General features: G+C 34.1%; 1 protein-coding gene across 3 annotated transcripts in view; it reads right to left on the reverse strand.

The window, feature by feature from the left end:
• ATAD2B (ATPase family AAA domain containing 2B) overlaps positions 1 to 27,972 on the reverse strand; it is a 134,673-nt gene that overhangs the window by 37,895 nt on the left and 68,806 nt on the right. For all 3 annotated transcript variants that reach the window (XM_061154890.1, XM_061154889.1, XM_061154888.1), the window contains exons 16-19: positions 26,924 to 27,235; positions 24,396 to 24,531; positions 16,544 to 16,730; positions 4,545 to 4,730 (exon numbers count right to left, since the gene is read on the reverse strand). In XM_061154890.1, coding sequence (XP_061010873.1) covers positions 4,545 to 4,730; positions 16,544 to 16,730; positions 24,396 to 24,531; positions 26,924 to 27,235 — 821 coding nt within the window. The remainder of the gene's footprint in view (positions 1 to 4,544; positions 4,731 to 16,543; positions 16,731 to 24,395; positions 24,532 to 26,923; positions 27,236 to 27,972) is intronic.

A 27,972-nucleotide genomic window follows, 5' to 3' on the forward strand; every position in this document is an offset into this window, starting at 1 on the left:
GTCTACAAGCAATAAATGCTGGAGAGGGTGTGGAGAAAAGGGAACCCTCTTACACTGTTGGTGGGAATGCAAACTAGTACAACCGCTATGGAAAACAGTGTGGAGATTTCTTAAAAAACTGGAAATAGAACTGCCATATGACCCAGCAATACCACTTCTGGGCATACACACTGAGGAAACCAGAACTGAAAGAGACACGTGCACCCCAATGTTCATCACAGCACTGTTTATAATAGCCAGGACATGGAAGCAACCTAGATGCCCATCAGCAGAGGAATGGATAAGGAAGCTGTGGTACATATACACCATGGAATATTACTCAGCCGTTAAAAAGAATTCATTTGAACCAGTCCTAATGAGATGGATGAAGCTGGAGCCCCTTATACAGAGTGAAGTAAGCCAGAAAGATAAAGAACATTACAGCATACTAACACATATATATGGAATTTAGAAAGATGGTAACGATAACCCTATATGCAAAACAGAAAAAGAGACACAGAAATACAGAACAGACTTTTGAACTCTGTGGGAGAAGGTGAGAGTGGGATATTTCAAAAGAACAGCATGTATACTATCTATGGTGAAACAGATCACCAGCCCAGGTGGGATGCATGAGACAAGTGCTCCGGCCTGGTGCACTGGGAAGACCCAGAGGAATCGGGTGGAGAGGGAGGTGGGAGGGGGGATCGGGATGGGGAATACGTGTAAATCTATGGCTGATTCATATCAATGTATGACAAAACCCAGTGAAATGTTGTGAAGTAATTAGCCTCCAACTAATAAAAAAAAAAAGAAGAAGAAGAAGATACAGGACTTCCCAGGTGGCTCAGTCATAGAGAATCCATCTGCCAATTCAGGAGACATGGGTTCCATCCCTGGTTTGGGAAGATCTCACATGATGCAAAGCAACTAAGCCCGCACACCATAACCACTGCGACTGTGCTTCGGAGCCCAGGAACCACAACCACTGACGCATGGGCCACAGCGACCGAAGTCCATCGTGCTGAGAGCCCATGCTTCCCATCAAGAGTACCCTCACTCCCTGCAACTAGGAAAAACCCAGCGCAGCAACAAAGGCTCAGCACAGCCAAAATAAACAAAATAATATAAGATACACAGCTTGGGAAAAAAAAAGAGGAATGTGACAAATCTCTGAAAGTCTTATGGGGCCCACAGGGGTCCATGGATCACAATTTGATAACAGTCCATCTAGAACAATGATTTCCAATTTTGGGGGGTAATGAAATGCCTCATCAGTAAAAAAAAAAATTTGAAAATATTCCCTCCGGTACATGCATATTTACTTAAACATATTATTCTACTAATATTACTATTTCTACTATGAAACACATTCACATACAATATTTAAGATAGAATGAAAAATAAAGTCCGTCTAGTCAAGGCTATGGTTTTTCCAGTAGTCATGTATGGATGTGAGAGTTGGACTACAAAGAAAGTTGAGCACAGAAGAATTGATCCTTTTGAACTGTGGTGTTGGAGAAGACCCTTCAGAGTCCCTTGGACTGCAAGGAGATCCAACCAGTCCACCCTAAAGGAGATAAGTCCTGGGTGTTCATTGGAAGGACTGATGTTGAAGCTGAAACTACAATACTTTGGCCACCTGATGCGAAGAGTTGATTCATTTGAAAGGACCCTGATGCTGGGAAAGATTGAGCACAGGAGGAGAAGGGCACAACAGAGGATGAGACGGCTGGATGGCATCACCAATTCAATGGACATGAGTCTGGGTAAACTCAGGGAGTTGGTGATGGACAGGGAGGCCTGGCGTGCTGCGGTTCATGGGATCACAAAGAGTCAGACACGACTGAGCGACTGAACTGAACTCTGGACTTAGAAAAGAGCAAAAGATACAAAGACACATTTACAAGAGAATTTTAAAAGGGCTCTAAAGGATGAAATTGTCACTTTGTCCCACAGAAAGAAAACATTTTTGTATCCCTATTAGTCCCATGATGACTAATTCTTTTTTGTTTTGCTTTGTTTTTAAAAATTGAGTAGAGAACCTTTTCATCTCTGAATGAGTTTATTTCCTGATGAGAACAGTAAGTAGCATTTATTACAGAAGATTTAGAAAACAGATAACAAAAACAACTAAAATCTGACGACCCAGTGATAATTACTATTATTAATAGCTACATAGTTTTATTTATATATATGACTATATAATACATAATTATTTCTATATAAACCCAGATAATGCCATACATACTGATACAATGCCTATCATTTTTAGCAATATAGTCAAGCATCTTTCCATGACATTAAATGTTTTCTACATCAATATTTTTAATGGTCTCACTGTATTTCATGGAAGGAATCTACTATGACCTAACCAATCCCCTACTATAGAATATTTAGTTTCCAATCTATGAAGAAAAGCTATGAAAAATACTCTTGTATCTTTTGTGTTGTCTGTGCTGTATCTTTGTGTTTGTTCCTAAATCCTCTGTCCATGAAGAAAGGTTATGATACTTTTTGTGCTGTTTGTGTTCTATCTTTTTTGTTTATCTATGAAAAACTACTTATCTATAAATGGCATTGCTGAACTTAAATGAATGTTTTTTATTTAAATCTATTACTATGAACTATCCTAAAGAGAGTTTATGAAACCCTTCTTTTTTAATCTGTATCTTACTGTTATTTTAATTTACCACTGAATTTTCTTAAATAAACGATAGTAACTGGCCATTTCTTTCTTTTAGAATCACTTAGTTTTTTGCTACCCACCGTGTACTTCAGTTCTTCTTCCATCAATCTGGCACCTTGCTCACCTAATCACTCAGTTGGCAACTCTCTATGCTTTTTATTTATTAACCAAATATTTATCAATACACACTAAGTATTATTCACTACTATCTTTGTCTGTGACCAAAACAGAACAATATACTAATGCAAAGCTGAAATTAAAATGAAAGGCTTGGGGCAGAGGAGGCTTTTCTAATATAAATTAATATAAAATATATATTGTAACTAGTAATCTAACAAAATCTCCATAATCTTCACCCCACTAATAAGTGTGTCACTCTGTCCCACAGTGACTATCCTTGATACCTTTAGTAACTATTTGGTATAATAAGGGTGAAGAATACAGAAGATGGGAGGGTGGGTGCTGAAATTTTAGGATTCAATGCTAGTAAATTTCTAGTATTTTAGCTATTAATCAAGGATATTGGAATTCACAAAAAAAGTATAACAATATAGCAACACTGAAAATGTATATGATGCAATGTTAGCTTTTATAAAACTAAACTAACAATAAAATCACATATGCAAATAAGAATATGCAAAATTAAAACTGCTGTATCACAAAGATAGGTTTAGTAATACTTTTATTTACAAATTTTTGAACAATATAGGGTCACTTCAGGCAAGTATATATTTCTGCCTAGAATGCTTAATTATTCTAATTTTTTTAATTTTTATAAAATTATAATAATAAAACTAGTTGAGAGGATCAAATTTTAAGATGCAGCTCCTACGTTCAGTTATGTCCAGGTTCAGTCCATTCTCCTAAATCATTTCAAAAGCATTCCTACTTTATAATACTAATATAATACCAAACATTTTGGAGCTCTGTAGTTTCCAAAATAAATTCACATATATTATGTCACACCAACAAGTGTATTTTTCTGACTATTACTGCACACATCTTTCCACTAAACTTTACCACTCCCTGTGATTAAAGAAAAAAAAATTCTGATTAATGGTCTCAATAATATCAGACTCTGAATAAAAAAAAGAGAAATATTCTACATTTAATATACTTTTCTTACAAGAGCAGTAAGTTGTACAAATTCACTTTAGCAAGATATATAAAAAGAGCTGAAACAGAACAAAAGAACTTGGTAAAAAAATCTGAATCATAAAATTCTATATAATCAAGATTCAGACTATAAAATTTGAAACATATAAAGCTTTTATAAGAACTGTGTTGCTTGGGCAAAATATTTCTAAGCACTTCTAAAAGAGATTATCTCAAAACCTGGTATGCTCAGAATGTTAAAATAACTTCTTAAAAAGCAATTTCATTCACAAGTTGATCTCATTTTTTCCTGAAACAACTGTGATTTTTACCTTATTCTTTACTATTGAGTTGGATTTGAATTCAAATGCAAAATATCAGGTTTTAAAAATATGCACAACATGATGCTACCAATGAAAGAGAGGAAAGGTCAAATCCCACCAAATAATCTAACAGACGGTAAGAAAGAGAAGGATCATTATAATGGCACTGATGACGATACAGCTAAGGTGTTCTTAGTGGTTACTATATACATCATAGTCCAGCCTAAGCATGAATTATCTCATAATTCATAACAACACTGAGGAATATATCAAAATATATATCAAAAAATAACAAACCGAAACTTAAAAAGTTAATTAACAAGTCACATGGCTAATATTTGGTACAACCAAGGCACGAACCTTGACAGTATTGATTTTATGGTAACTAAAATATGTCAGATTACAAGGAAAACTATTTTAAAACCACAAGAAAACATAAATATTTAGTCAGTTCTTACCTCTTCAGGCAGTTCACTGTACATGGTTTCAGAGGTAGACAACAGAAATATGGGTGAAAATGACGGTATATCTTGTAGCAGAGTCAGAAAAGTTGCTCTCACAGTTTCACTGACAGCTTCCCACCAATCACCAATGTGAGGCATGTAAACAATACTAGGTACTGTTCTTCGAGCTTCACGAAAAATCTAATTAAGGAAAGAACTGGCATTAAAAATTCAAATAGAAATTATTCTAAAGTCTACACAGTAACTTCCCAATACATTAAATGTGTCAGGCCTGTTACTATCACTGTCAGCCTCAATATTTAAGTTGTTCAAGACATAATGCACACACCATACATTTAACTTCTATCTACCCTTATCCCACCTAAGAAAAGGAGAATTTTTTGTTACTCTTCCTACTCAGTATGTATTAATAGTGTAAAGGTATCATATTGCTCCATCTCTCTATCACATAAAGTAAAACACCACTATAATGCTGCAATTAAAGAGATAAGCATGCAACCTATATGTCACCTACGTAAGAGTGATTATCAGGAAGCACAAAGAAGAAAAAGAAGACATAGTTTACATGTTCATGCACACTGCCTAAAATCACTCAACATACGGATTAAATATTTTAACCAAGATATGCCACCCTAAAGCTTAAAATTAATGAACTATTCAGCTGAACCACTTGTTTACCTCCCATTACCTTAATTCAATCTTCTATAAAATAGTCACAAAACACCTTTAATCTCTAAAAAGCAATAAATAAATTAGCAAAAACTATGAGACACTCCCACTTCAGAAAGTAGAAAATAAAGTTTCCCCAGGTGTTAAAAAGAGCCTTAACCATAGCTTCAGTCACAGTCTGTCAACACATGCAAATAAAGACCAGGCTGGCAATTAATAAGTTGCCAGACAGAACTACTGCCGTTTTCCATAAAAGTCAACAACAACTCAATAGTCCATCAATAAATTCTTACAGGTTAATATGACATCTCTTCAGTACCTTTAACAAGTGTAAGAGTAAGTTAAAAATCTGACTATCAGGGACTTCCCTGGCTGTCCAGTGGTTAAGATTTCATGCTTCAAATTCAGGGCACAGGTTTGATCCCTGGTTGGGGACTAAGATCCACATGCCATGCGGTGCAGCCAGAAAAAAATAAACCTGTCTCTCTCTCTTCAATATAAGAATTCTACTTCTAAAATTCTCTATTTTCTCTTAAACACATTTCAATCAGCCTATGTAATGTGCAAGATACAGAAATGAGAATCAAATAGTTCAAATGATTATCAAAACATTTCTAAGATTCAAAAGGATTATTTTTCTTTAATGAGTAAGCCTACCACTTGCATGAATTTTTCAAATATTATATTTTATATAGTTTTAAATCTCCTGTGTAAAATAAAATTGGCAGTACTGCCAATTTAATAATAAGCCAGATGAAAGACGCTAAAATAAAAATTTCCCCCTAATTGGAAATGTAGATGTTATGATCACTCACATCAAAAGTAATATTTGTTCCTTCCCTTCTTTTAACATTTGCATATCCACCAATCCAGAACAGTTGTACAGTACAACTCCTTCAGGACCTTCAAATTTTGATCTTTTCTGCAAACACACACCCTCTTATCCTGGATCTTGAAATCCAAGGATTATTATTTTCCAAAGTTCATGTAGAAGATTCACAAGAGAAAAACAAGCATAAATGTTGGCAAAAGGAAGGAACCACACAGGAGCACAAAGGCAAGAGAGGTATTTGATTCCAAAAAAATGTTTTTAATTTTACTACATGCCACCCAAATCAGGCATGGTATGTAGAAGACAGTGACCAACGGCTGTTGCTGATAAAACAAGGGAAAGCCAGCAGGAAGAAAAAGGTGATTATATGAAAAAGACTAACAAACTCTACAGCTTACTAAGAAACCTCACAAAACTACCTACCTAATTTAGCCGTGCAGGTTACCACATGCCCAGGGAAAGATGAGAAAACATGCCTTTTTTTAAATACGAAATTTGCCTTGCTAATTCTAGTATTTGTAGGTTAGATTTTTTATTAATATATGGACTGAGAACATCTACCTGCTAGCAAAGACCCGAGTGTACGGGCAAAGCAACAGTTTAAATGATAATAAATAATTTTCCAGAACCATAAGTTAAACAGTGCAGTAATGTAGGAGTTTCAAACATATCTGCAAGGTTGAACTACATATATAAGTATCACCAACTGTAAAAGAGTTGAGGGATATTTCTATTTCTTTCCTTTTCTCATCCAAACCTCTCAAAATTAGAACACTGAATAAGATAATGATACTTCATTACCCTTTTTATTTCCAAAGACTTTAGGAAAGCATCTTTATTAGAACTTTTTGAAATTATATTTGAAAACCTAGAGGGGAAAAAATAATCAGGAAAAAAGTCTAAGATAAATATAAAAAAATAAAAAGGCTCAGACTTTCTTGTCCATGAATATATAATTACATGAATCAAGAATTAATCTAATTACATGCAAACTTTTAAAGGAAAAACATCCTTAATTTCCAGAAAAATTTTAAAATGCTACTAAAACAAATTTCCTTAACTCCTTATTCCATTTTAACTCTGAATGTTAAAATAAACTTTTGTATTTTCTTTAAATAGTCAACCTATCCTAATTCTCCTGTTTTTGAAATGAAATTTCAAAAAGAATAGACTCTGAGGATAGTATTTAAAAACTGATTAAAAAGTTTAATCATATTGTGTGTGTGTGTGTTTAAATGTAAAGTCAGCTCTTCAGCAGTTTGCAGGTAATTTTAGAAGCTGTAGAATAAGATAGTTGTGTTGGTTGTTTAGTCACTAAGCCATGTCTGACTCTTTTGTGACCCCATGGACTGAAGCCCTCCAGGCTCCTTTGTCCATGGGATTTCCCAGGCAACAATACTGGAGTAGGTTGCCATTTCCTTCTCCAGGGGATCTTCCCGACCCAGGGATCAAAACCAGGTGTCCTGCATTGGCAGGCGGATTCTTTACCACTGAGTCACAAGGGAAGCCCGGTGGAATAAGATACACTCTGTGAAATCAATTAATTAAATATTTCATAGGAGAAAAATAAAGCCTAGTTTTAGTGAAGCGGCAACTGTCTTGGGAACAAGTGATGCCATTTGATAACTAGAAAAATACTCACCTACAGGGTGTCTTGGATTGGTGGATGTGCAAGGTGTAGTAGAAAACAGAAAAACTGTTATAGAGAAAAAAAGACAGTAGGCCAAATTACTGAACCAACCGTTTCAAAATACCTCTGACATGACCAGCACTCTTGCACAAATAAATGAACGAACACCAGTGTATGTGAATGTTCATTTTGATTCTTTAAACAATAAACTTCTGGCCTCTTCCTCTCCCAGACATCATAGTCCTGTATATAACTGTTTTTTTTTAATTTCCTTATTTGAAAAAAAACACAAACTCTTTTCTCCGAGTATTGATGATATGAAAGGCAAAAATTGGGCCATTGAGATTAGAAGTATCTATGAAGGAAGCACTAACAATATAAACTGCACTTGTATTTGAGTCCTTAGTTCAAAAACTAAATTTCAAATCAGTACACCAGATACCAAATTAAAATATTCAGTGCATGAAAATTAACTGTATCTTTAAAAAATTAAGAATATACAGCCTATAACAAGCCACTTTAAAACCTGAAAACTAGACTAATTATAAATGCAAAGGTGCATGAAGCAGAAAGCTCCAAGCCAGTACAGTTTTCACTTTCCTAAAAGGGGCTACATGAGAAAAACAAATTTGTGTCATCAATAAATTTCCAGAATTTGTCTTGGTCACTTTACAATATTATGAATGTACTAAAATTATAAGACATAAGTAAAAGAAAAATCTTGGGGGCTAATTTATTCTCAATTTTTATAAAAATTAAAAAGTACTATTTAAATAAGTTTAATTCCTTAAACCATGATATCAAAAAAAAAAGTTCAAATAATACTATGTCTCCATTATTGATTACTTTATTCCATATGTGTCACTTATTACATTTTGAGCATCTCTGTGAAAATAAGGCACTGCCTGAGGTTTGAAGATTTAGGATTCAAGAAATAAAAAGCCCAATTTCTTTACAAGCATATAAAATCAGCCTGTTAAGAAACACAGCTATACTAGAGTTTCTGAACAATGAGTTTAATACAAATCAACATTTCTTGAAAATTAAAACACCCAAGTTCCTTTTCTGATATTTTCATTGCTAAAAACTTCAATAATTTCAGTAAATGTGACACAGTTTGGGCCAGGATAATTCAATTTGTTTACAACTCCAAGGAAAAAAAAAAAGTGCTATAGCAAAACACAGATGTGTAGCCATGTACACAAACACAAGAGTATCCCCAGCATACACAGAGTGTTATGGAGAAATCCAGAAATCCTCTTTCACAAACACAACAACATCCAAAGTATACACATAGGTAAGTATATTAATTCCCTAATGCCACGTAACCAAAATGGATTTTCCCTGAGAATTTCCAGATATAATTTCTTTCTGGGGAAAAATAAATACTAAAATTTTTACCCTCCAAAAAATCTTTCTGACCATGTGAAATTACTCGTAACAATATACCCAAACTCCAAAGCTTTTGACAGGTTATATGTAAATTTATCGATTCAATTATACCTCGATAGTAATGAAAACAATTAAGTAACACAATCATCGATCACTTTTTTCCTAAATCAGCAATGGAAATAATACAAGAGGGGAAAAACAAAACATCTGAAAATGTCAGTAAAAGGGACTCACAGTTGTTGCTATTTTTAAAACATTTTATTTTTAATTGGAGGATAATTACTTTACTATACTGTGATGGTTTCTGCCATACATCAACAACATGAATCAGCCATAGGTACATATATGTTTCCTTCCTCTTAAACCTCCCTCCCATCTCCCTCCCCCATTCCACCGCCTAGGTTGGCACAGAGCACCAGCTTTGAGTTCCCTGTGTCATATACAAATTCCCACTGGCTATCTATTTTACATATGGTAATCTCTCTGTTTCAATGCTACTCTCTCAAATCATCCCACCTTCTCCCCCAGCTTCCAAAAGTCTGTTGTCTATATCTCCACTGCTTCCCTGTAGATAGATTCATCAGTACCATCATTCTATATTTCATATGTATACATTAATATACAATGTTATATTTTTCTTTCTATATTTTTCTTTCTCTTTCTGATTTACTTCACTCTGCTAGGTTTGTCCACCTCATTAGAGCTGCTACTTTTATTTTTTAGAGAGTGCTAACACAGTAAATCTTTTACTGCAGATACTAACATCTCCGGCCTCGTTGTAGGGGCTCAATAATTACTTGTGAACTGACTGGGACAACCACAAATCTCCCAGGCTACATCAGTTTCCATTCTCCTACCCTTAGAGTCTTTGGAAGACTATGAAATGTTCAGTAAAATACATACAGACATGCTCACACACAGAGCTACTTTATGAACTCTGGTAATTTGTTTCAGTTATAAATGTCAAACTACTGTCCAGTCAGCAGCAAAAACAGCAGTCCCCAACTCTTTTTCAAACTTTTTTTTGGCACCAGGGAATTTTTTGGCACAATTTTTCCATGGGGGGGGGGGGGGGTGGGCACAGATATTGAGATGATTCAAGTGCATTACATTTACTATGCAGCTGCTGATCTGACAAGAGGCTTAGCTTAGGCAGTAATGCCAGCAATAGGGAGCAACTGTAAATACAGATCAAATTTCACTCACCTCCTGCTGTGCAGCCCAGTTCCAAACAGGCCACAGGCTGGTACCAGTCAGCTATGGCCCTGGGGTTGGGAACCCCTGAGCTAAAACTATATTTCTAAGTGTTTATTTAGATAGTAACAACTGGGATGCACATTTAAAGTGTAGGTTTCTGGGCTCATCTCAAATTTCATGAATCAGAATCTCTGGGTGTGGAGCCAGAGAATCAGAAATTTTAATAAGCACCTCCAGGAAATTCTCATTCTCATTGAACTTTAAGAAACAATGAGAAATCCCTACAGCAGAAACTAACCCCTCTACCACTTTTCATGCAACCGATAAAATCAATCAATAGCCGAGGCATTCAGAAAAAAAAAAAAAAAAGAGTTTTGTCATATGTCGGCTTGTGTGTGGATGTTTTAAAGAAAAAGCCTAAAACTAAACATGATCCCCATGGCATAAAGAAATATGAAGTAGGGCTCTTCCGCCCCTTCCATCTTAACACACATAAATACAAACCTTTAAAGGTGATTTAAGACTTCTTCCCTTTAAAACTACCTGTCACATTCATGTTGCACTATTAAACAACCCAATTTAATTTGCATTACCCATCTCAGAGGCAGAGGTAAAGAAAATCACAGAATAACTTGCCGCAGATCAAACCCTTTATATTCCACATCTATTTAGAGATAATCTTGTTTACAGAAGGACCAGCTACCAAGAGAAGCAAACCAAAAGGGAAGAAAAGAAAGTGAATATAGGTAAGAGAAGGATAGAGAAAAGGTTTTTTTTCTGTTTCTCTTTCCTCAGTATTTTGTCACTCAGGCACTCTTTCTCCATAAGGCTTTTTTACCTACTTAAACGCAGGCTTGCCAATCTCTTAATTTCTCAAATTAAGAAAAAAATTCCTCAGTTTCATTATATAATAGTCTATTTTTGAAGAGCTTTCTGGAAAAGACAGTAGTATATTTTATTATCATAAATAAATTAAAATATGCACTTAAAATTCAAAGTCAGAGATTAACTGGGACAGTTTATGTGGTCTCTGGTCAGTATTCAGAGAAAGTCTGAGCTTCAGCTACCAGGACTATAAAATTGAACCAGTGTCTGGGCAGATTAGACATCCATGTGTTGGTCACTCAAGAAGAGGCTGTACTTCCAACCCAAAAGCTCATAGGTGAAAGCAGAGAAGATGAGTTGTCTTGAACCACTAGATGCAATGGAACACAACCCAAATAGTAGACAGTGGCTTTTGTTGTTTTCCACTACCGAGTGACACTTCTCTCCACCCTCCTCACCAACATGAAAAAAAAAAGTATCAAAAGCCAAGATATGTGAAAGAGACCAAAGAACATGCAGTTAGAATTCAAATTTAGCCCGATGATGCCAAGCAGGATTCAGAAAAAGAAAAAGAAACCCCGAGGATCCCGTAAGATCAACATACAGTTTACTATGATTCCTAAGTATTTCCTTACCTAACATGAAGCCAGTATTATGACTGTGAATATACACACACATCAGCCATAAGGAACAACTAACTAGACAGAGAATACCCTCTTCACTTAGAAAATGTTCTATCTTCAAAGTGATTTTTACCTTTCAGTTTGCCTGAAACTTTCAAATACACACGTAAAAAGAAAAAAAAAAAAAATTCTAAACCATATAGCAGAGTGTAAACCAAAATGACAAAGTTTACTCATTCCCCTAATCCTCCAAATTCCTTCCCCTAAACCAAAACAACAATTATTTAACAGGTTTTTTTTGGGGGGTAGGGTAATTCTTGGATGAAATTTCTACTTATATATAAACATGGACATATATTTTTAAAGTTTTTTTTAAACACAAAGAAGATCATACTTAGATTGACTTATAATATCTAACAATAAGGAGACCACTATTATCTCCTTCATTTTTCCACATCAGCCTATGTAAATCTTTTACCTCATTCTTGTTAAAGACTTCTTAGTATTCCTGTTACTATACTTTAGCCAGTCCGCCATAAAAAGAACATTTAGTTTGCTTCTTTTTGTCTTATTATTTGCTAATTCTACACAATGCTTTGATTAATATCCCTGTACATTCAAGAGTGAATACTTACAGCTAATGTATCTTTAGGAAATGTTTCTTAATGTCAATTTCTTGGGTCAAATAATAAGTTTACATTTCCACTCACCAAGTATGAGTGCTCACATATCCAATATTAGGTTTATCAAGCTTTTCATTTTCACAAGTCTGATAGTTGTTTAAAATAGCATCTTTCTGCTTTAATGTGCTTTTTTCCCACTTATAGGTAAGGCAAAGAATCTTTTCAAAATTTTATTGGTTGCATTTGCCACTTTTTTCTCCCTATAAATGGTTTGCTCCTATTTTCCCAATTCTTATTAGGTTGTTATCCTTTCTTCTTCCTGATTTTAATATATTTTTGTATAGCTAGGAAACTTGTCCTTGACAGGTGTTGCAAATACAAATCTTTACCAGGTTATATCTATTAATTTTATTTAAAGAAAAGTTTTTTGTCATGAGTAATTTTAAAACTTTACAAAGTCAATTTTGTTATTTTTCTTGGCTTTGAAATTACTTTCCCATATCCAAGATAATATACTGACCTTGTGAATTATTCTAACACTTTAATAGTTCCACTAACAATCTAGAATTTACTGGGCCTAAATTTTGGGCAGAAAATCCAGTTTTTCTTTTTCCTTCATAGAGCCAGCCAGTTTTCTAAAACTATTAAATAATCCATCTATTCTAAGATACAGAGCTTCCCTTGTAACTCAGTCAGTAGAGTCTGCCTGCAATGCAAGAGACCTGGGTTTGATTCCTGGCTGGGGAAGATACCCTGGAGAAGGAAATGGCAACCCACTCCAGTGTTCTTGCCTGGACAATCTCACGGACAGAGGAGCCTGGCAGGTTATAGTCTATGGGGTCGCAAGAGTAAGACATGACTGAGAGACCAAGTCCACACATATTCTAAGAAATCAAATGTCATCATCATCATATACTTAACATCATCAGACACTAAACTCTGTTTCTACACAGGCCTAAGCATGATTTCTCACTTTTGTTCTATTGTTTGTCAGTCTGCTCCTGCATAGGTACAAGTACTTTATTACCACAGTTGTACTACATCTGTAAACATCTGGTAGGGATATCTCATTACACTTTCTCCTTTAGAATTCTCCTTGCTATGCTCATATTTATTTTCTAGAGAAAAAAAAAAGAGCCTTTTTTTTGAATGTCACCTCTTAAATTGGGGGGAGGGGGGGATTATTATTGAGATTGAACTTAATTTATACATTAATTTAGAAAAGAACTCATGGTTCCCCAACATTGAGTCTTACCAGTCACTAGCTGTATGTAGCAGTAGAGATAAACATGATGATACCTGTCATTGTTGGGTACTGTATGCCAAGACTAATGGATGAGCTTGTTTCAATAATCAAAATAACCTTATGTGGTACCATTATCTTTGTTTCATAGACGAGAAAATTGAGGCTCACAAGTTAAGCAACTTGTCTAAGGCCACAAAAATACAAATATGCTGAGATTTTAATCTGTGCAATATGATTTGAGTCTACACTTTGAATTACAGTAAATAAAAACGAGGTATGCCTTTTCACTTATACAGCTGTCCTCAAGTGACTTTTTAGCTTTCTTCTTTTAGGCCATACAAATTAATTGTTAACTCCTAGGTAAAATTAGTTGCTATTAATATTTTAAATGGGACCTCTCCTTTTATTATGCAGTTGGACAGGGGTTAATCTGTGTATAATTTACAGTCAGGCCCTCTGGATTTGCAGTTTCTCCACATCCACAGATTCAACCAACCACAGACCTTGTCGTTTTGTAGTTACTGTTGAAGAATATCTGTCTATAAGTGAACCCATGCAGTTCAACATTAACTTTGAAATTATCCACCTTACAGAATTCTCTTATTGGCCCTAATAGTTTTTTAGTTAATACTACAATCATATGATTGGCAATTTTTTTTTTTTTTGTCCACACAGAGCCATGTAGCTCTATCTTTATTTTAATATCATACTTCCCAGAGGGCTTCCCTAATAGCTCAGTTGGTAAGGAATCCACCTGCAACACAGGAGATCCCAGTTTGATTCCTGGGTCTGGAAGATCCGCTGGAGAAGGGATAGGCTACCCACTCCAGTATTCTTGGGCTTCCCTTGTGGCTCAGCTGGTAAAGAATCTGCCTGCAGTGCAGGAGACCTGGGTTGGGAAGATCCCCTGGAGAAGGGAAAGGCTACCCACTCCAGTATTCTGGCCTGGAGAATGCCATGGACTGTATAGTCTATGGGATCACAAAGAGTCAGACACAACTGAGTTACTTTCACTTTCACTTTACTTCCCAGAAGTATTTTGAGAGGAAATTGGTGATTCATTTAGGTTTTGACATTTTTTGGTTCTGGAGTTTGTTGTTTTCCACCATTTGTGTCCATACTCTCTCTTTATTCTTTATCTTTGTTCATAGCACTGTGTAATTTTATTGGCAAATATTTTTAACTTCAATATGTTCATTCCAATATTTATATTTCTCCACATCTAACGGAATCAATTTTGCATGCCTTAGTAATAGTACATTACTCTTTCAATGTGCTACTAGATAAATTTGGAATATTTACTTTATGACCACTGTCTAAGTGAGATTAGTCTACAATTTTCTTTGTATTTCTTTCAAAGGTTTAGCACCATTCTTTTTTATGATTTCACATCTTCTTTTTCTATGCTTTGGAACAGTTTAACCAGCATCAAAATAATCTTAACCTTTAAGATTAAAAGAATTCACCTATGAAATTGTTTGGATTTAGTGCTTTTTGACACTCAATTTCTTCTTCCACAGCTATTGTCTATTTAGATTCTCTCTCCTCTGAAGTCACTTTGTTAATTTATATTTTCCTAGTACAATACTTGGATTTATTTTAAATGGTACTGAGTTATTCTCCTACTTGCATAAAAATACAATAATTTTGTCTCACTAAAAAAGAAAAACATGAGCAAACATATAAATCAACCTTATTGGAGAACACTCACAGCCAGGATAAATTAAATGTATAAAACTTGGAGAAAATCACTGGTATACAGTTTTTTAGGCAGGCCATGGGTTTTGGAAAAAACACCTTTAATTAGGTCTTTATAAGTAGTGAAGTACTGCTAGCATGTTCATACCCAAAGAACTGTTAAGTAAAAGAGAAATAAATCTGACACTATTGACCACCTGATGCGAAGAGCTGACTCATTTGAAAAGACCCTGATATGCTGGGAAAAATTGAAGGTGGGAGGAGAAGGGGACGACAGAGGATGAGATGGTTGGATGGCACCACTGACTCAATGGACATGAGTTTGGGTAAGCTCCGGGAGTTGGTGATGGACAGGGAGGCCTGGTGTGCTGCAGTCCATGGAGTTGCAAAGAATCGGACACGACTGAGTGACTGAACTGAACTATGAACTATTTTAAAAACTCCATCTTGCTACAAGATGCAGAATGGTTGTCAGTTAGATAGTATATGCATTAAATATATATGAACTATAATTGGGGGAAAAAAAAAACTGTGTGCAACGCTCTTAAGTGTTACTACTCCAGTAGTCTAATCTCTAAAAATAGGCTAAATGTCAAAGTAGAAGATGACACTCAAATATTTAATGAGTACTTACTATGAGGTGGGCACTGTGTCAGAGACACAGAAATGGTGAAGACATGGTCCCTTGGTTCAAAAAACTTATTCCCTTAGCCCCTAGTTCCAACATGACACACTTGTAATAAATTCACAGTTATATATTAAAACATCAAATTGCTTCATAAGCTAGCAAAAGATAAAGTATTGGAAAATTAAATATCAAACACACTTTATTATTAAAACAAATATATATAATTTTAAAATTGCTATCAGTTTTCTAAACTAATTTTAAATCTTGGCTTTCTCAAACTTGATATTATCTCCCTTACTGTAAGGCTCTTAAGTACAGACAGAAGTTTAAAGAGTCCCTGTAAAAAGGGTCAAAAAAAGGCAAAAAGAAGTTCCCTTTCTATACTGTTTAATAGAGCTTTAATACAAGAAATAGGATTGTTAAAATTTCAGAAAAAAATGAAGTATCATGGGAAAAACTGATCTCATTTTAAAAAACCAAAAGGATCCTCTGCCTTAATATTATAATGCTAGTAACCAACAAAAAGTTAATATTTATATTACCGTTCTTTGAGAAAAATTTATCTATCAAACACTATTGTGATATAAATAATAAGAAAGCTGGAAATACTCTGACACAGTGCAAACCTACCTGTGCACATGACTCTTCAGGTGTTTTGGCACTAACTGAATAAAGTGCTGGGAGATCTAGTCTATGCACAGAGAACTTTTCTAGAGTGTGCAAAAGTGCTGGAGCAAGGTGAGAAGTTTGACCTGAGCCTCGTTCTCCAGACAGCAATAATCTTGGCCTGTAAGAGGTTGGCTGATGATATGGTGACCTGCAATACATATAAGATATAATCATTATTTCAAAACCATACACTCTGAAAATCAAGATGAAATATTAGGAAAATAATTACATAAAAGAATGTAACACCAAATTAATAGAGCTTTTCTTCTCTCTGTTTTTAAGTATAGTGAATCATTTTTTCATTAATTACAGTTTTAAAATATTGATCTCTCTAACCATATTAACAACAAAGACATAAAAGTATAAAAGTCCATTCTGAAAGAAAGTCAGACTACCTGGGTATTCATCTTCTCATACCACATATATTAACTTGGAAAATGCTTCAGATACGAAGTGTGATCTAGTTATTAATTATCCAAAGTCAAATGTTAAGAATTCCACTTCTCCAATAAAGATATACATCTAAAGATTATTCCAAATGTAGGGTTTTCTTTATTAATGGTTAAAATGGTAGACTTCATACATATTTTACAATTTTTAAAATAGAAAAACAAAGTAGGACTTCTTTAGTGGCAGCAATTTTGTTTCTAGGCCAATAAAAACTAACTGTTCTTAACCTAGTAGATAACATCTAAAGCCCTACACTGGAGAAGGCCAGTTTAGGATAACATATTAAACCAAAATCAACTTGTATTTTCAAGATTCTACAGCACCACTAAAAAGATAAATGAAACAAGTTTATCTAATATCACTGTACATAATGTAGGAAATTCTAAGCAATGTAATAATAATAAAGCAAATTTTAAAATGGAACTAATGAAAAGAAATAGGACAAACACTGTTACTTGTAAAGAACATGATTGTACACTAGAAAATCCAAGAGGATCAACTAATCACTGCCATAGCCTACCAACAAAATAACAAGACTGAAGATGGAAATAGAAAAACTGAAAGATTCTCCTAAACACCATCAATAACCAATACAAAGAAGGAAAGAAGATTCTATTCACAACTGTAAAAATACAAATGATAAACAATACTAAATATACAAATCATAAACAATAATAAAAAAACCTTAACAAGAGAGATCAAGAACTATTTAGAATACACCATGGGCCTGAATACAGACATCAAATCTTTCTATGCATTTATACCTAGCTATTGTTAACTATAAGGCAAAGGCTACCCACTTCAGTATTCTGGCCTGGAGGATTCCATGGACTGTATAGAATACAGTGGACTGTACAGAATACTATACAGTGACTGTAGAGTCCATGGGATCACAAAGAGTCAGACAGGACTGAGCGACTTTCACTTTCACTATTGTTAACCATGGTTATTTTATGGTGTTTTATTTTATAGATTTTTAAAAATGCAAATCAAAAAGCCCAAAATAAAATTTGATGCAGGAGGGAGATTTAAAACTTCCTTGCAACATTATCTGAAAAAATAATCAAGTAAAAATATCAAGTGGAAAAGTGTGCGAGCTTCAGTTTCAGAACATTTAAACCTATTTTAGTAACTAGCACTTCATACAGATTTCTTGTTTAATTTTCTTAACAATTCTATGAAATACATAAGTCTCCTCTTACTAAATAGTAACGAACCCAAGGCCCAGAGAAGTTCGCTATAAGATTACACAACTTGGTGTCCATACAACTGCAAAGCCCAGGTTCTAAAACAGTACTTTAAGATGTGCCTTACTTTATACTGACACATATTACAGAACAGAATAACAGAATGTAGAATACACCAAAGAAACCCTGATTAGTGGAACTTAATAGCAGCCCAGAAAACAAATCACAGTTAACTGAAAGAATTCTATATAAGATAATAAGCATAAAGATAAATGGAATGAAGATGAACTATAACACAAATATTGTTTTTAAATAGGAAGGATACAGATCCGCATTTCACAGAACAAAATGAATTCTAACATTGAAACAAAAAAACAAAAGATTCATGTATTTTTAATTCTTAAAAATCTAAAAAATTTGTTATTCAAAAATTATAATCTGAACTACAATCAGATATCACCTCACACCGGTCAGAATGGCCATCATCAAAAAGTCTACAAACAATAAATGCTGGGGAGGGTGTGGAGAAAAGGGAACGCTCTTGCACTATTGGTGGGAATGTAAATTGATACAGCCACTATGGAAAACAGTATGGAGATTCCTTTAAAAACTAGAAATAAAACCACCATATGACCCAGCAATCCCACTCCTAGGCATATACCCTGAGGAAACCAAAATTGAAAAAGACACATGTATCCCATTGTTCATTGCAGCACTGTTTACAATAGCTAGAACACAGAAGCAACCTAGATGTCCATTGACAGATGAATGGATAAAGAAGTTGTGGTACATATACACAATGGAATATTACTCAGTCATAAAAAGGAATGCATTTGAGTCAGTTCTGATGAAGTGGATGAACTTAGAATCTATTATACAGAGTGAAGTGAGTCAGAAAGAGAAAGATAAATATTGTATTCTAACGCATATATATGGAATCTAGAAAAATGGTACTGAAGAATTTATGTACAGGGCAGCAATGGAGAAACAGACATAGAGATAGACTTAGGGACTTCAGGAGAGGGGAGAAGAGGGTGAGATATATGGAAAGAGTAACATGGAAACTTATATTACCATATGTAAAATAGCCAACAGGAATTTGTCGTATAGCTCAGGAAACTCAAACAAAGGCTCTGTATCAATCTAGAGGTGTGGGATGGGGAGGGAGATGGGAGGTTGATCCAAAAGTGAGGGGATATATGTGTGCCTATGGCTGACTGATGTTGAGGTGTGACAGAAAACAACAAAATTCTGTAAAGCAATTATCCTTCAATAAAAAAATAAATTAAAAAAAATTACAATCTGAACCAAACAGCAAACAATCAAATGAGATAATTAAATTTGCCATTAACAGGACTGATTTTAATGCATGAAGAGCTTATATGCACAGTATTTTAACCAAAAATACCTTCTTACACAAAGGATGTAGACAACTCAAAAAGAAAACAGAAAGAAGTAACTTTTTAAAAACGATCATTTAACAGTTTTTGACTGCTTCCTATGTTGAATGCTTTGGCCCAAAGTATCCACCAATACACCGTTACTACAGAGTTCATGACACAGTGTATTTATTGGAAAAAGGAAATAAATTAATAAGAAACAACGTTTGAGTACATGGTGCTATTAGAGACTCACAGTTAGCTTTCCTGAAAAAGCATTATGAAAGCACAAAAACCCAACAGATGAAAGGCAGAAAGCATGAATCTCAAGAAATACAAACAGGATGTACAAAGGACCAGAGGCCAAAAAAACCTCTTGGGCCTTTGCGGTAGTGGATATAGTTCATTACAGCGAGCTTCTTTCAAGGTTTTAGGACAATGTAGGAATAAAGATATTGGGGTAAGGGAGGGGAATTGGGAAAGAGAATCAGACTGCAAAGGGCATGGGTTCTCTAAGCCATGTTAAAAGCCATGTCCTCACTGAAGACAATGAGGAAACATTAAGAAGCTTAAGTAGGGCTTTCCTGGTGGGTCAATAGTAAAGAATCTGCCTGCCAATGCAGGAGACACGTGTTCGATCTCTGATCCTGGAAGATCCCACATGCCATGGAGCAACTAAGCCCCTGGGCCACAACTGTTGAGCCTGTGCTCTAGAGCCCAGGAGCTACAACTGCTAAGCCCATGTGCTGCAACTACTGAAGCCTGTGCGCCAAGAGCCCATGCTCTGCAACAAGAAGTCTGCACACTGCAACTAGAGAATAGCCCCCACGCAGTGCAACAGAGAAAAAGCCTACACAGCAATGAAGACCTAACACAGCCAAAAATAAGTAAATACATAAAAATTTTTTTTTTTTAAAAAAGATGCTCAAGCAGGGGAAGTGATGTAAGCATACACATGTTTTTGGATAGTAACTCTAACTCAGCATATCAGTACAGGAAAGAGTTTTTGAAAGAAGGTAAACTGTAGGAAAGATGACCAGTTAGAGGTATGCTATATAATAACTCAAGCATGAGATGTTAATAACAGTGTAGACAAGGATAGTAGCAGAGGAGGTAGAAGGAAGAGCTTGAAATTAGACTTATTTAGTAAGAAAAATCTATAGGATTGGGTCATTTACTGGATATAGAAGGGAAGAAAGAGAAAGAGTTGAGAATGGTGTCCAATTTCAGTCAGGACAACTGAATGGATAGTAGCTCAGAGGACTGATGGGAAGAGAAGGAGAGACACAAGCAAGCACACACTGAAAGATCTGTGACACAGCGTAGGGTGACAGGCAGCTGGACAAAGCTTAAAGCTCAAGAGTGATGGAGGCTTGAGAAAGATTTGGCAGTTATTATCAAAGGTGAAAAATAATGAAAATATTCAGAAACATCATTTATCTATTAGATTGGTAAACTGAAGATTATAATACTCTTGCTAGTAAGTAGATGGTGGGAAAATTGGTATTCTCATGAATAGTGAGAATGGAAAAAAGCACAACTTTCTGAAATTAAATATGGCAAATATATGCCAAAATGTAATATAGCCAAGGATATTCTATAATGCATCCTACTCTCAAAGATTCCCTTATCTCTGAGTGCTCTCTACATTTTTTTCCACAGTAGTTATCTTCTAACATTTTATCTAGCACGCTGACTTTTACTGTCTGTCTCCATCTAAAATGCAAGCTGAATAAGGGCAGGCATCTTAACATGGATCCAATTACCTAGAGCAACATCTGGCACACAATAAGCACTTTGACAAAAGATCTGCATGAGTGAAAGACTATATGAAAGAACGAATGATTCATATAAATAAAAAGGTATTATTTTCATCTATCTAGTTGGTAAAGATTTTAAAAGACAAACAGCACTCAGAAATGAAAAGGGAATAGAAACATAACCCTTTCATACATCAGTGCTGAAATATAAATTGGTACAACCTTTCTGGAAGGCAATTTAACAACTTCTATCAGGTTTTTAAACATATACACACTTTGACCACAGCATCAGTTTTTAAAATCTTCCCTAAGGTCTGCATCAGAAAATGGTATAAAGATATATACTTAGAAAGATGTCTATCACAAGTAAACATTGTTTATAAAATAGGAAAAGTGGAAACTTCCATTTCTATCAATAAGGTTATTATAAACTGTGAAACATTTAAAAAATACCACGCAGTTACTACTTTAAAATAATGACATTAGACATATATTGACATGAAATAAAGTTCCTAACATAATAAGGGGGAAAAGGCAAGTTACATTAACAGCCTTATGAAGACTATAAATTATATAAAATAATATATGGGTCTGTCTATATGGATAGCAAGAATACCAAGTGTGGTCACCAAAATGTTAACAAATATTACCTTCAGGTGCTTGGGCTTTAATTTTACTTTCTTCTTTAAGCTCTTCTTTTTTACTTGAATTCTCTACAGAGTATATCATCTTTCTAATCAGAAAAAACAAAGCTATTTTCATTTGGAAAACCTCAGAAAGTTCTGTTTCTAATCCCTTTATGGTAATATACAGTAAGAAAGAAAACTTATTTTCCATCATAAGGGTTCTTTATCAGATTGACAGACCTTAAATACTTTGACTTCTATTTCTTAGTACATCTAAAGAAAAGATTTCAACAGTTTTAGGAAACTATTCCAGAAACAGAAACGCACCATCAATGCCTGAGCTAGTGTTACTGACACTAGCATTCAAGTCATGCTTTCTACTTGTCCAGCATCTTTTCTGTATTAATCTGACATGCTAACACATGTTGCTCAAACAAAAAAGCCAAACCAAACCAAATCAACAAAAACAAAATATGTGTGCAACCCTTATTAAAGGCTTATATTCTAAGGTAAATACTTCTTGGAAAGTGAAAAATCATATCGTCCAACCTACCCATAAAAACCTATTAAGCTTAGAAATCAATTTGGAAACCACACAGTACAACAGAAGGAATATGGTCCCCGAAACAAATAGTACCAAGTATGCCCCCTGCTAGCAGCATGATCATGGGCAATTTACTTAACTTCTTTGTACTTCAGTTTCCTCATCTATAAAATGATGACACCACAAATGCTAAATGACTGTTGAGAGGCCTATATGTATTACCATATATGAAGCCCCAGCTTTATACACCTACCACATGTCTAGTTTGTAATAAGCAACAAATGCTAACTCCTATACTCAAAAGGACAGCAACTGTCACCATTTTTTCTGTAAAGCATTTCTGGACTTCCCTATGCAAGCCTGTTAGTTCTGTTTTCAAAACACCAGCCATATCCTAATGCTTGTCAATCACAAGAACAAGAACTTTTCCAGAATAAGAACTATATCTTATTCATGTTTCCAGCATCTAGTACAGTGCCTGGCACAGGATTTTTAAAAAAAATGGCAGAATGAGCAAATAAACAAACTAATTTTATCAAAACATCTCTTTAAAAAGTTCATCCTAGGATACAGCTGTCTCACTATTAAATCAAAGTCAAATCAATGAATTAGAAAAGCTTATGCAAAAGAGCGATTTCTTCAGAAAGGCTAAGTCAAACAAAATAAACCATGGCACTGATATACATTAAGTCAGTGACAGAATGTTCTTAATGTAAAATTGAAAAACTTGTCTTTTGACAGTTTCTTGGCTTCTACTATGTATTTCAAATTCAAACAACTAAAACTGTTAAAACAATAGCACACACACAGCTAACCAGGTGAAAGTCAGAAAAAAATGATCATTTTGTTTTCCCTTAATAAACAGATTTGTAAAATTACTAAAATAGTGTAAGAAAACTTCCCGGAAGGCATAAAAGAAAGGCTCTGCCAGTAGAAGACAAAAGTTACTAACAGGATAGTTTGCTGTTAAAGAGTAAATTAAGGTGATTTAGTCTCATTTTAAAAACTGAAAAACAAGGAAGGGTTATCAACGCAAATAATCAAATTAACATTTCACCAAAATCTATGAGAGAAACTTCATTAATGTTGAAGATTTAAATTCATTCAAAATCTCTCTAAAGAAACATTACTTTAAAAAATACACACAATGTCTCCTAATAAAAGTCCTACTAAAAAAAAATCCTATTAGACCTACCTGACTGGAGCATTATGGTTCTTCAACTATCCTGATAATTATGTAAATGCAAGTTGATGATGCTGTTACTATTTGAAAACTATTTAATGTCTTACTTTAAAATTACATTAGCACTAAAACTGTTTACCTATTGAAGTGTATAGCAAAAGCTGCTTTACTATAAATAAAGGTAAATAGAAAAAACATAAAATCTAAATTAGAAAGTGTAAACTAATGAGGTTGTGGACAATCAGAAAGTTATTGATTTAATTACTAAGCAATTTCTAACTCAAAATCTCTTAGTACCCTTACAGTCCTAAATTATCATGTGAAACTTACTACAATCAAAATACTCTAGATCACAGTAAATATTTCATTTCTGTTCAGTTGAAATAAAAAGCAAGAATACTGGGGACATGGATTGACTTTCTAAAGGTAACCCTGCCTTCTATCCTACTTAAAAAAAAAAGAATCCCACAATCAGTTTAAGGAAAAATATCTTTAGTTGACCAATAAGCCAAATTACTACCACACAAAAACAAAAGCACAATATAAATTTTCCAGAACTATGTCCAAACAACAGGGAAAAAAAGTCCTCAAGGTTATAACCGTAAGTAAAAATATACTGCAATTCTAACCAGAAAGTAGTAAAAATCACTCTAAGTTGAAAGAAATTTGATATAAATTGCTTACATTGTAAAATGAAGGTAAGGTTTATGTACAGCAGCAGCTGATGACTGTTTCTTTGGTGATCCTGAGTGACAACTTGTCTCGAAAATTGATAAAGCATTCTCATCTTCACTGTCATCTAAAATCAAAGTTTCTATATCTGTTTTAAAAAGAACACAAAGATTATGAGGCTTAAGAAGTCATTTACTACTACTGACCTACCAAAGTTAAGGAAAACTGATTAAAAAATCAAGTGGCAGTAACAAGTTATCTATCAAATAACACAAACTGACCAGGCAAATGACAAACTACAGTATTTTGAGTAAGTTATAAATGGAACCAATGTAATTCTTTCACCTGTACAGACTACTGAAGTATTATGAGATACATTTTTGAAGAATAACTACAAGAAGTCTGGAAAAGAAATGGCACTCTCATAAAGTTCTCACCTACTTACTAAGAATCTCTAAGCTAATTTTTACCAAAACCAGTGCATTTAATATAAAACAGTTTAATTAATAGAGTAATTGAAGTATGGCCCAATTCTTACAAAAGCAACAAGGAATAAATTGACCTTTATTTTTTTCACATGGCATACACACACACACAAGGAAAATCTAGTCTAGTTAAGAAGGGACTCAGGAATTTAGTGGAAAAAAAGCCAATCTTAGAAAACACACTCATTCAAGTAACATTAGTCTCTTTATGGGTCTTAAGTTACTGCTCAATGAACAACTGGAACTACAATTCCTATTGAGAGTGCCATACTTAAAAATTTACCTAGACTGCAACCTAAAGCATTATAGCTGTAATTCACACATACTTAACAAAAGTGTCAATTCATTCAATAAAAAGCAATGCTACATGTATAGGAGAAATGTGAGGAAATTAAAATCGACAGAAATCATACCCTTCCCCAAAGAAAACAAGGAAAAAAAGAGATATGCTTTCTAAAATGAGGTCTTGAATTGTGCTGGCAGATAGAGCACAATTCAGTGGCTTTTAAAAGTCAAATATTGGCTAATTCAAGTCAATGTATGACAAACACCACTACAACACTGTAAAGTAATTAGCCTCCAACTAGTAAAAATAAAGGAAAGAAAAAAGTCAAATATTTAACATGACTAATATTATAAAAATTAATCAAATAATTAAGTACCATTTGATTGATAATTCATATACAAGGACACTTGCTAAGAAAAATATTAAAGACCAAAATAATCCAGAATAATATATCTAAACAACTAAAAAATATTATTAATATTTCTTCCTTCCACTGGCATATAAAGAAAAAAATGGATCTAAAGCATACTTAATACTTATGGGGAAAAAAGTGGTAAGAAAACATAGCTAATAATGTCATAAAAATTCTCAAATGGAAATAAAGAAGTTATAATCTCTCAGAAGAGAAGGTAGATTTTTATGATTTTCTAAAGGTAACATAGTTTTTTTTAATTTAAAAAAATTAGGGAAAATATACAGATTCTCGGTTATGAAAATCAGAGACAAGAAATGTACAGTTCATGGCAGAGCAGCTGGCTCATATATAATATCTATTCTCATTTGACAAATTTAAGAAATCAAGTAATCAATGTGATATTTCATGAGAATCTACTTTAAAAAGTTTCTAAAAAATTTATTTATAACAGCAAAATTCACTGACTACTGATGATTTTTTCTCTATATAACAGTTATAACGTTAACATAATTCACTAACAATTTTCTATACAGTGAAAACTACATGCTAAACAAAGAAAATTAAGACAATTTTTAAAAATTACTGTCTCTTCAAAGTTCATGGGCTTTACTTTGATTAGCATACAAACCTAAAGTTTTCCTATAAATGAGTAACATTTTTTAAAGTAGCTTTCTATTTTTTTCTCAAATTCAAACTACAATCATGAGGCCAGAATTCAAGACCATCTATAATCAGGTTCTAATTTACTCCCTTACTAATAAACTATACTCCATTAGCACAGCACACTATGGAGTGCTGTGCCAATAATAGCAATATGATGAGCTGAATCCAGAGGGACATTATAACAACATGGTTAACAGCACTGCCTTTGGAGTTGGGCTCCCTGGGTTTGAGCAAGACCTAGAACTTACTGAGTGACCTTATATAAGTGAATATCTTCATTTTTGATAGAGTAAGAGTACCTAACCCACAGGATTGTTATGAGGATTAATAAATGACAATTTATGTAAGCACTTTATAATAAGAAGAGAAATGTAAACCAATACTATTACAGTCAACTTTCCTAAAGATGGTAACACTCCTATATTAAGATAGTCAGATAGTCCCAAGAGTAAACAAATAAAACAAATATTCAGAACAAATTCATTATTCTTATAGACACTGAGTAAGCAACTACTGTATGCCAGGCATATGCTAGGTCTAGAATACAGTGACAAATGAAATAGATACATCTCCTATATTCATGGCAAATATAAAAGAGTAACACACAAATACTTTTATGAGGATATTCAATTTATTTACTTATGCCCATACTTATTTCATTTAAACAGTATGAAAAGAGCATTTATACTACCTTCTTTCTTGTCACTCTGGCTAATCTCAGCATGAGGAAACACTTTTTGCAGGACAGCTAGGATGTTGTTGAAGCTTCTTTCCAGCAGTGGTTTTATGATGGGAGACAGTGCATGTCCCGAAGACATGACAGCACGCTGGGAAGCAGGCACAATATTCTGCATTGCATGGTAAAAATCTTGGGCATTGAGCACGATTGAGGAAACATCTAGCTGCAGTTTATGACTGCTAGCATAGATCTGGGGATAACGCCTCCGCAGGGCAATCAGGGCAGCTTCAGTGCACAGGGCCTTAATATCAGCTCCGCAATAGCCTAATGCACAAAAGGAAAAGGATAACAAAGGTAAGTCCATTTTTCCAAGTACCAATTATATTTTGCAAATATGTACATCTTTATCCAAAAAACTAATATTAAATCCATTATTATGGGCAATTTTACTAGCAAAATGAAAAATGACCCTTGAAAAACATCTAATAAAACCATTTATCCATTAACTAAAAATGCTTTGAATACGTTAACAAATACATAAACTAATGATATTAAAAGTCATATATTTTTGTGCCAAGACCACTGATTATAATGTACATCTTTCTTCAAGAAAGGTTTAAGAAAAATAACGTCATATCAATCCTTCATCAATATTCCTAATCATCAGTTTAGTCCTTAAGGCATTAGTTTTCCATAAATTTTTCTAATATTACTAATTTCAAACACCTATAATGAAGCGGTACAAAGTCATATACATAAGCAGAAACTTCAAAATCAGAGCTATTCTACTACCAACTCTGAGTGCAAGGTAGAAGCAGGTTAATATCTAAGTATCCCCAAAACTATAAAGTTGTAAGCATCTCTGATAATTCCAAAGGTACTAAAAGGAATGAGAATTCTTCCATTTTTCACATTAATTTCCTTTTTATATATACTTTTAGCTTAAAGTGATTCATAATCTAGTTCAAAGGGCTATGGAGACATGAGGCATCATCCATTACCCATATTTAAGTGATCATCAAGTTAAATAACTGATCGAGCTGCCAGTGAAGTCAGTCATT

This window comes from Dama dama, chromosome 11, assembly GCF_033118175.1.
Source record: "Dama dama isolate Ldn47 chromosome 11, ASM3311817v1, whole genome shotgun sequence".
In the NCBI taxonomy this organism is placed as follows: domain Eukaryota; kingdom Metazoa; phylum Chordata; class Mammalia; order Artiodactyla; family Cervidae; genus Dama; species Dama dama.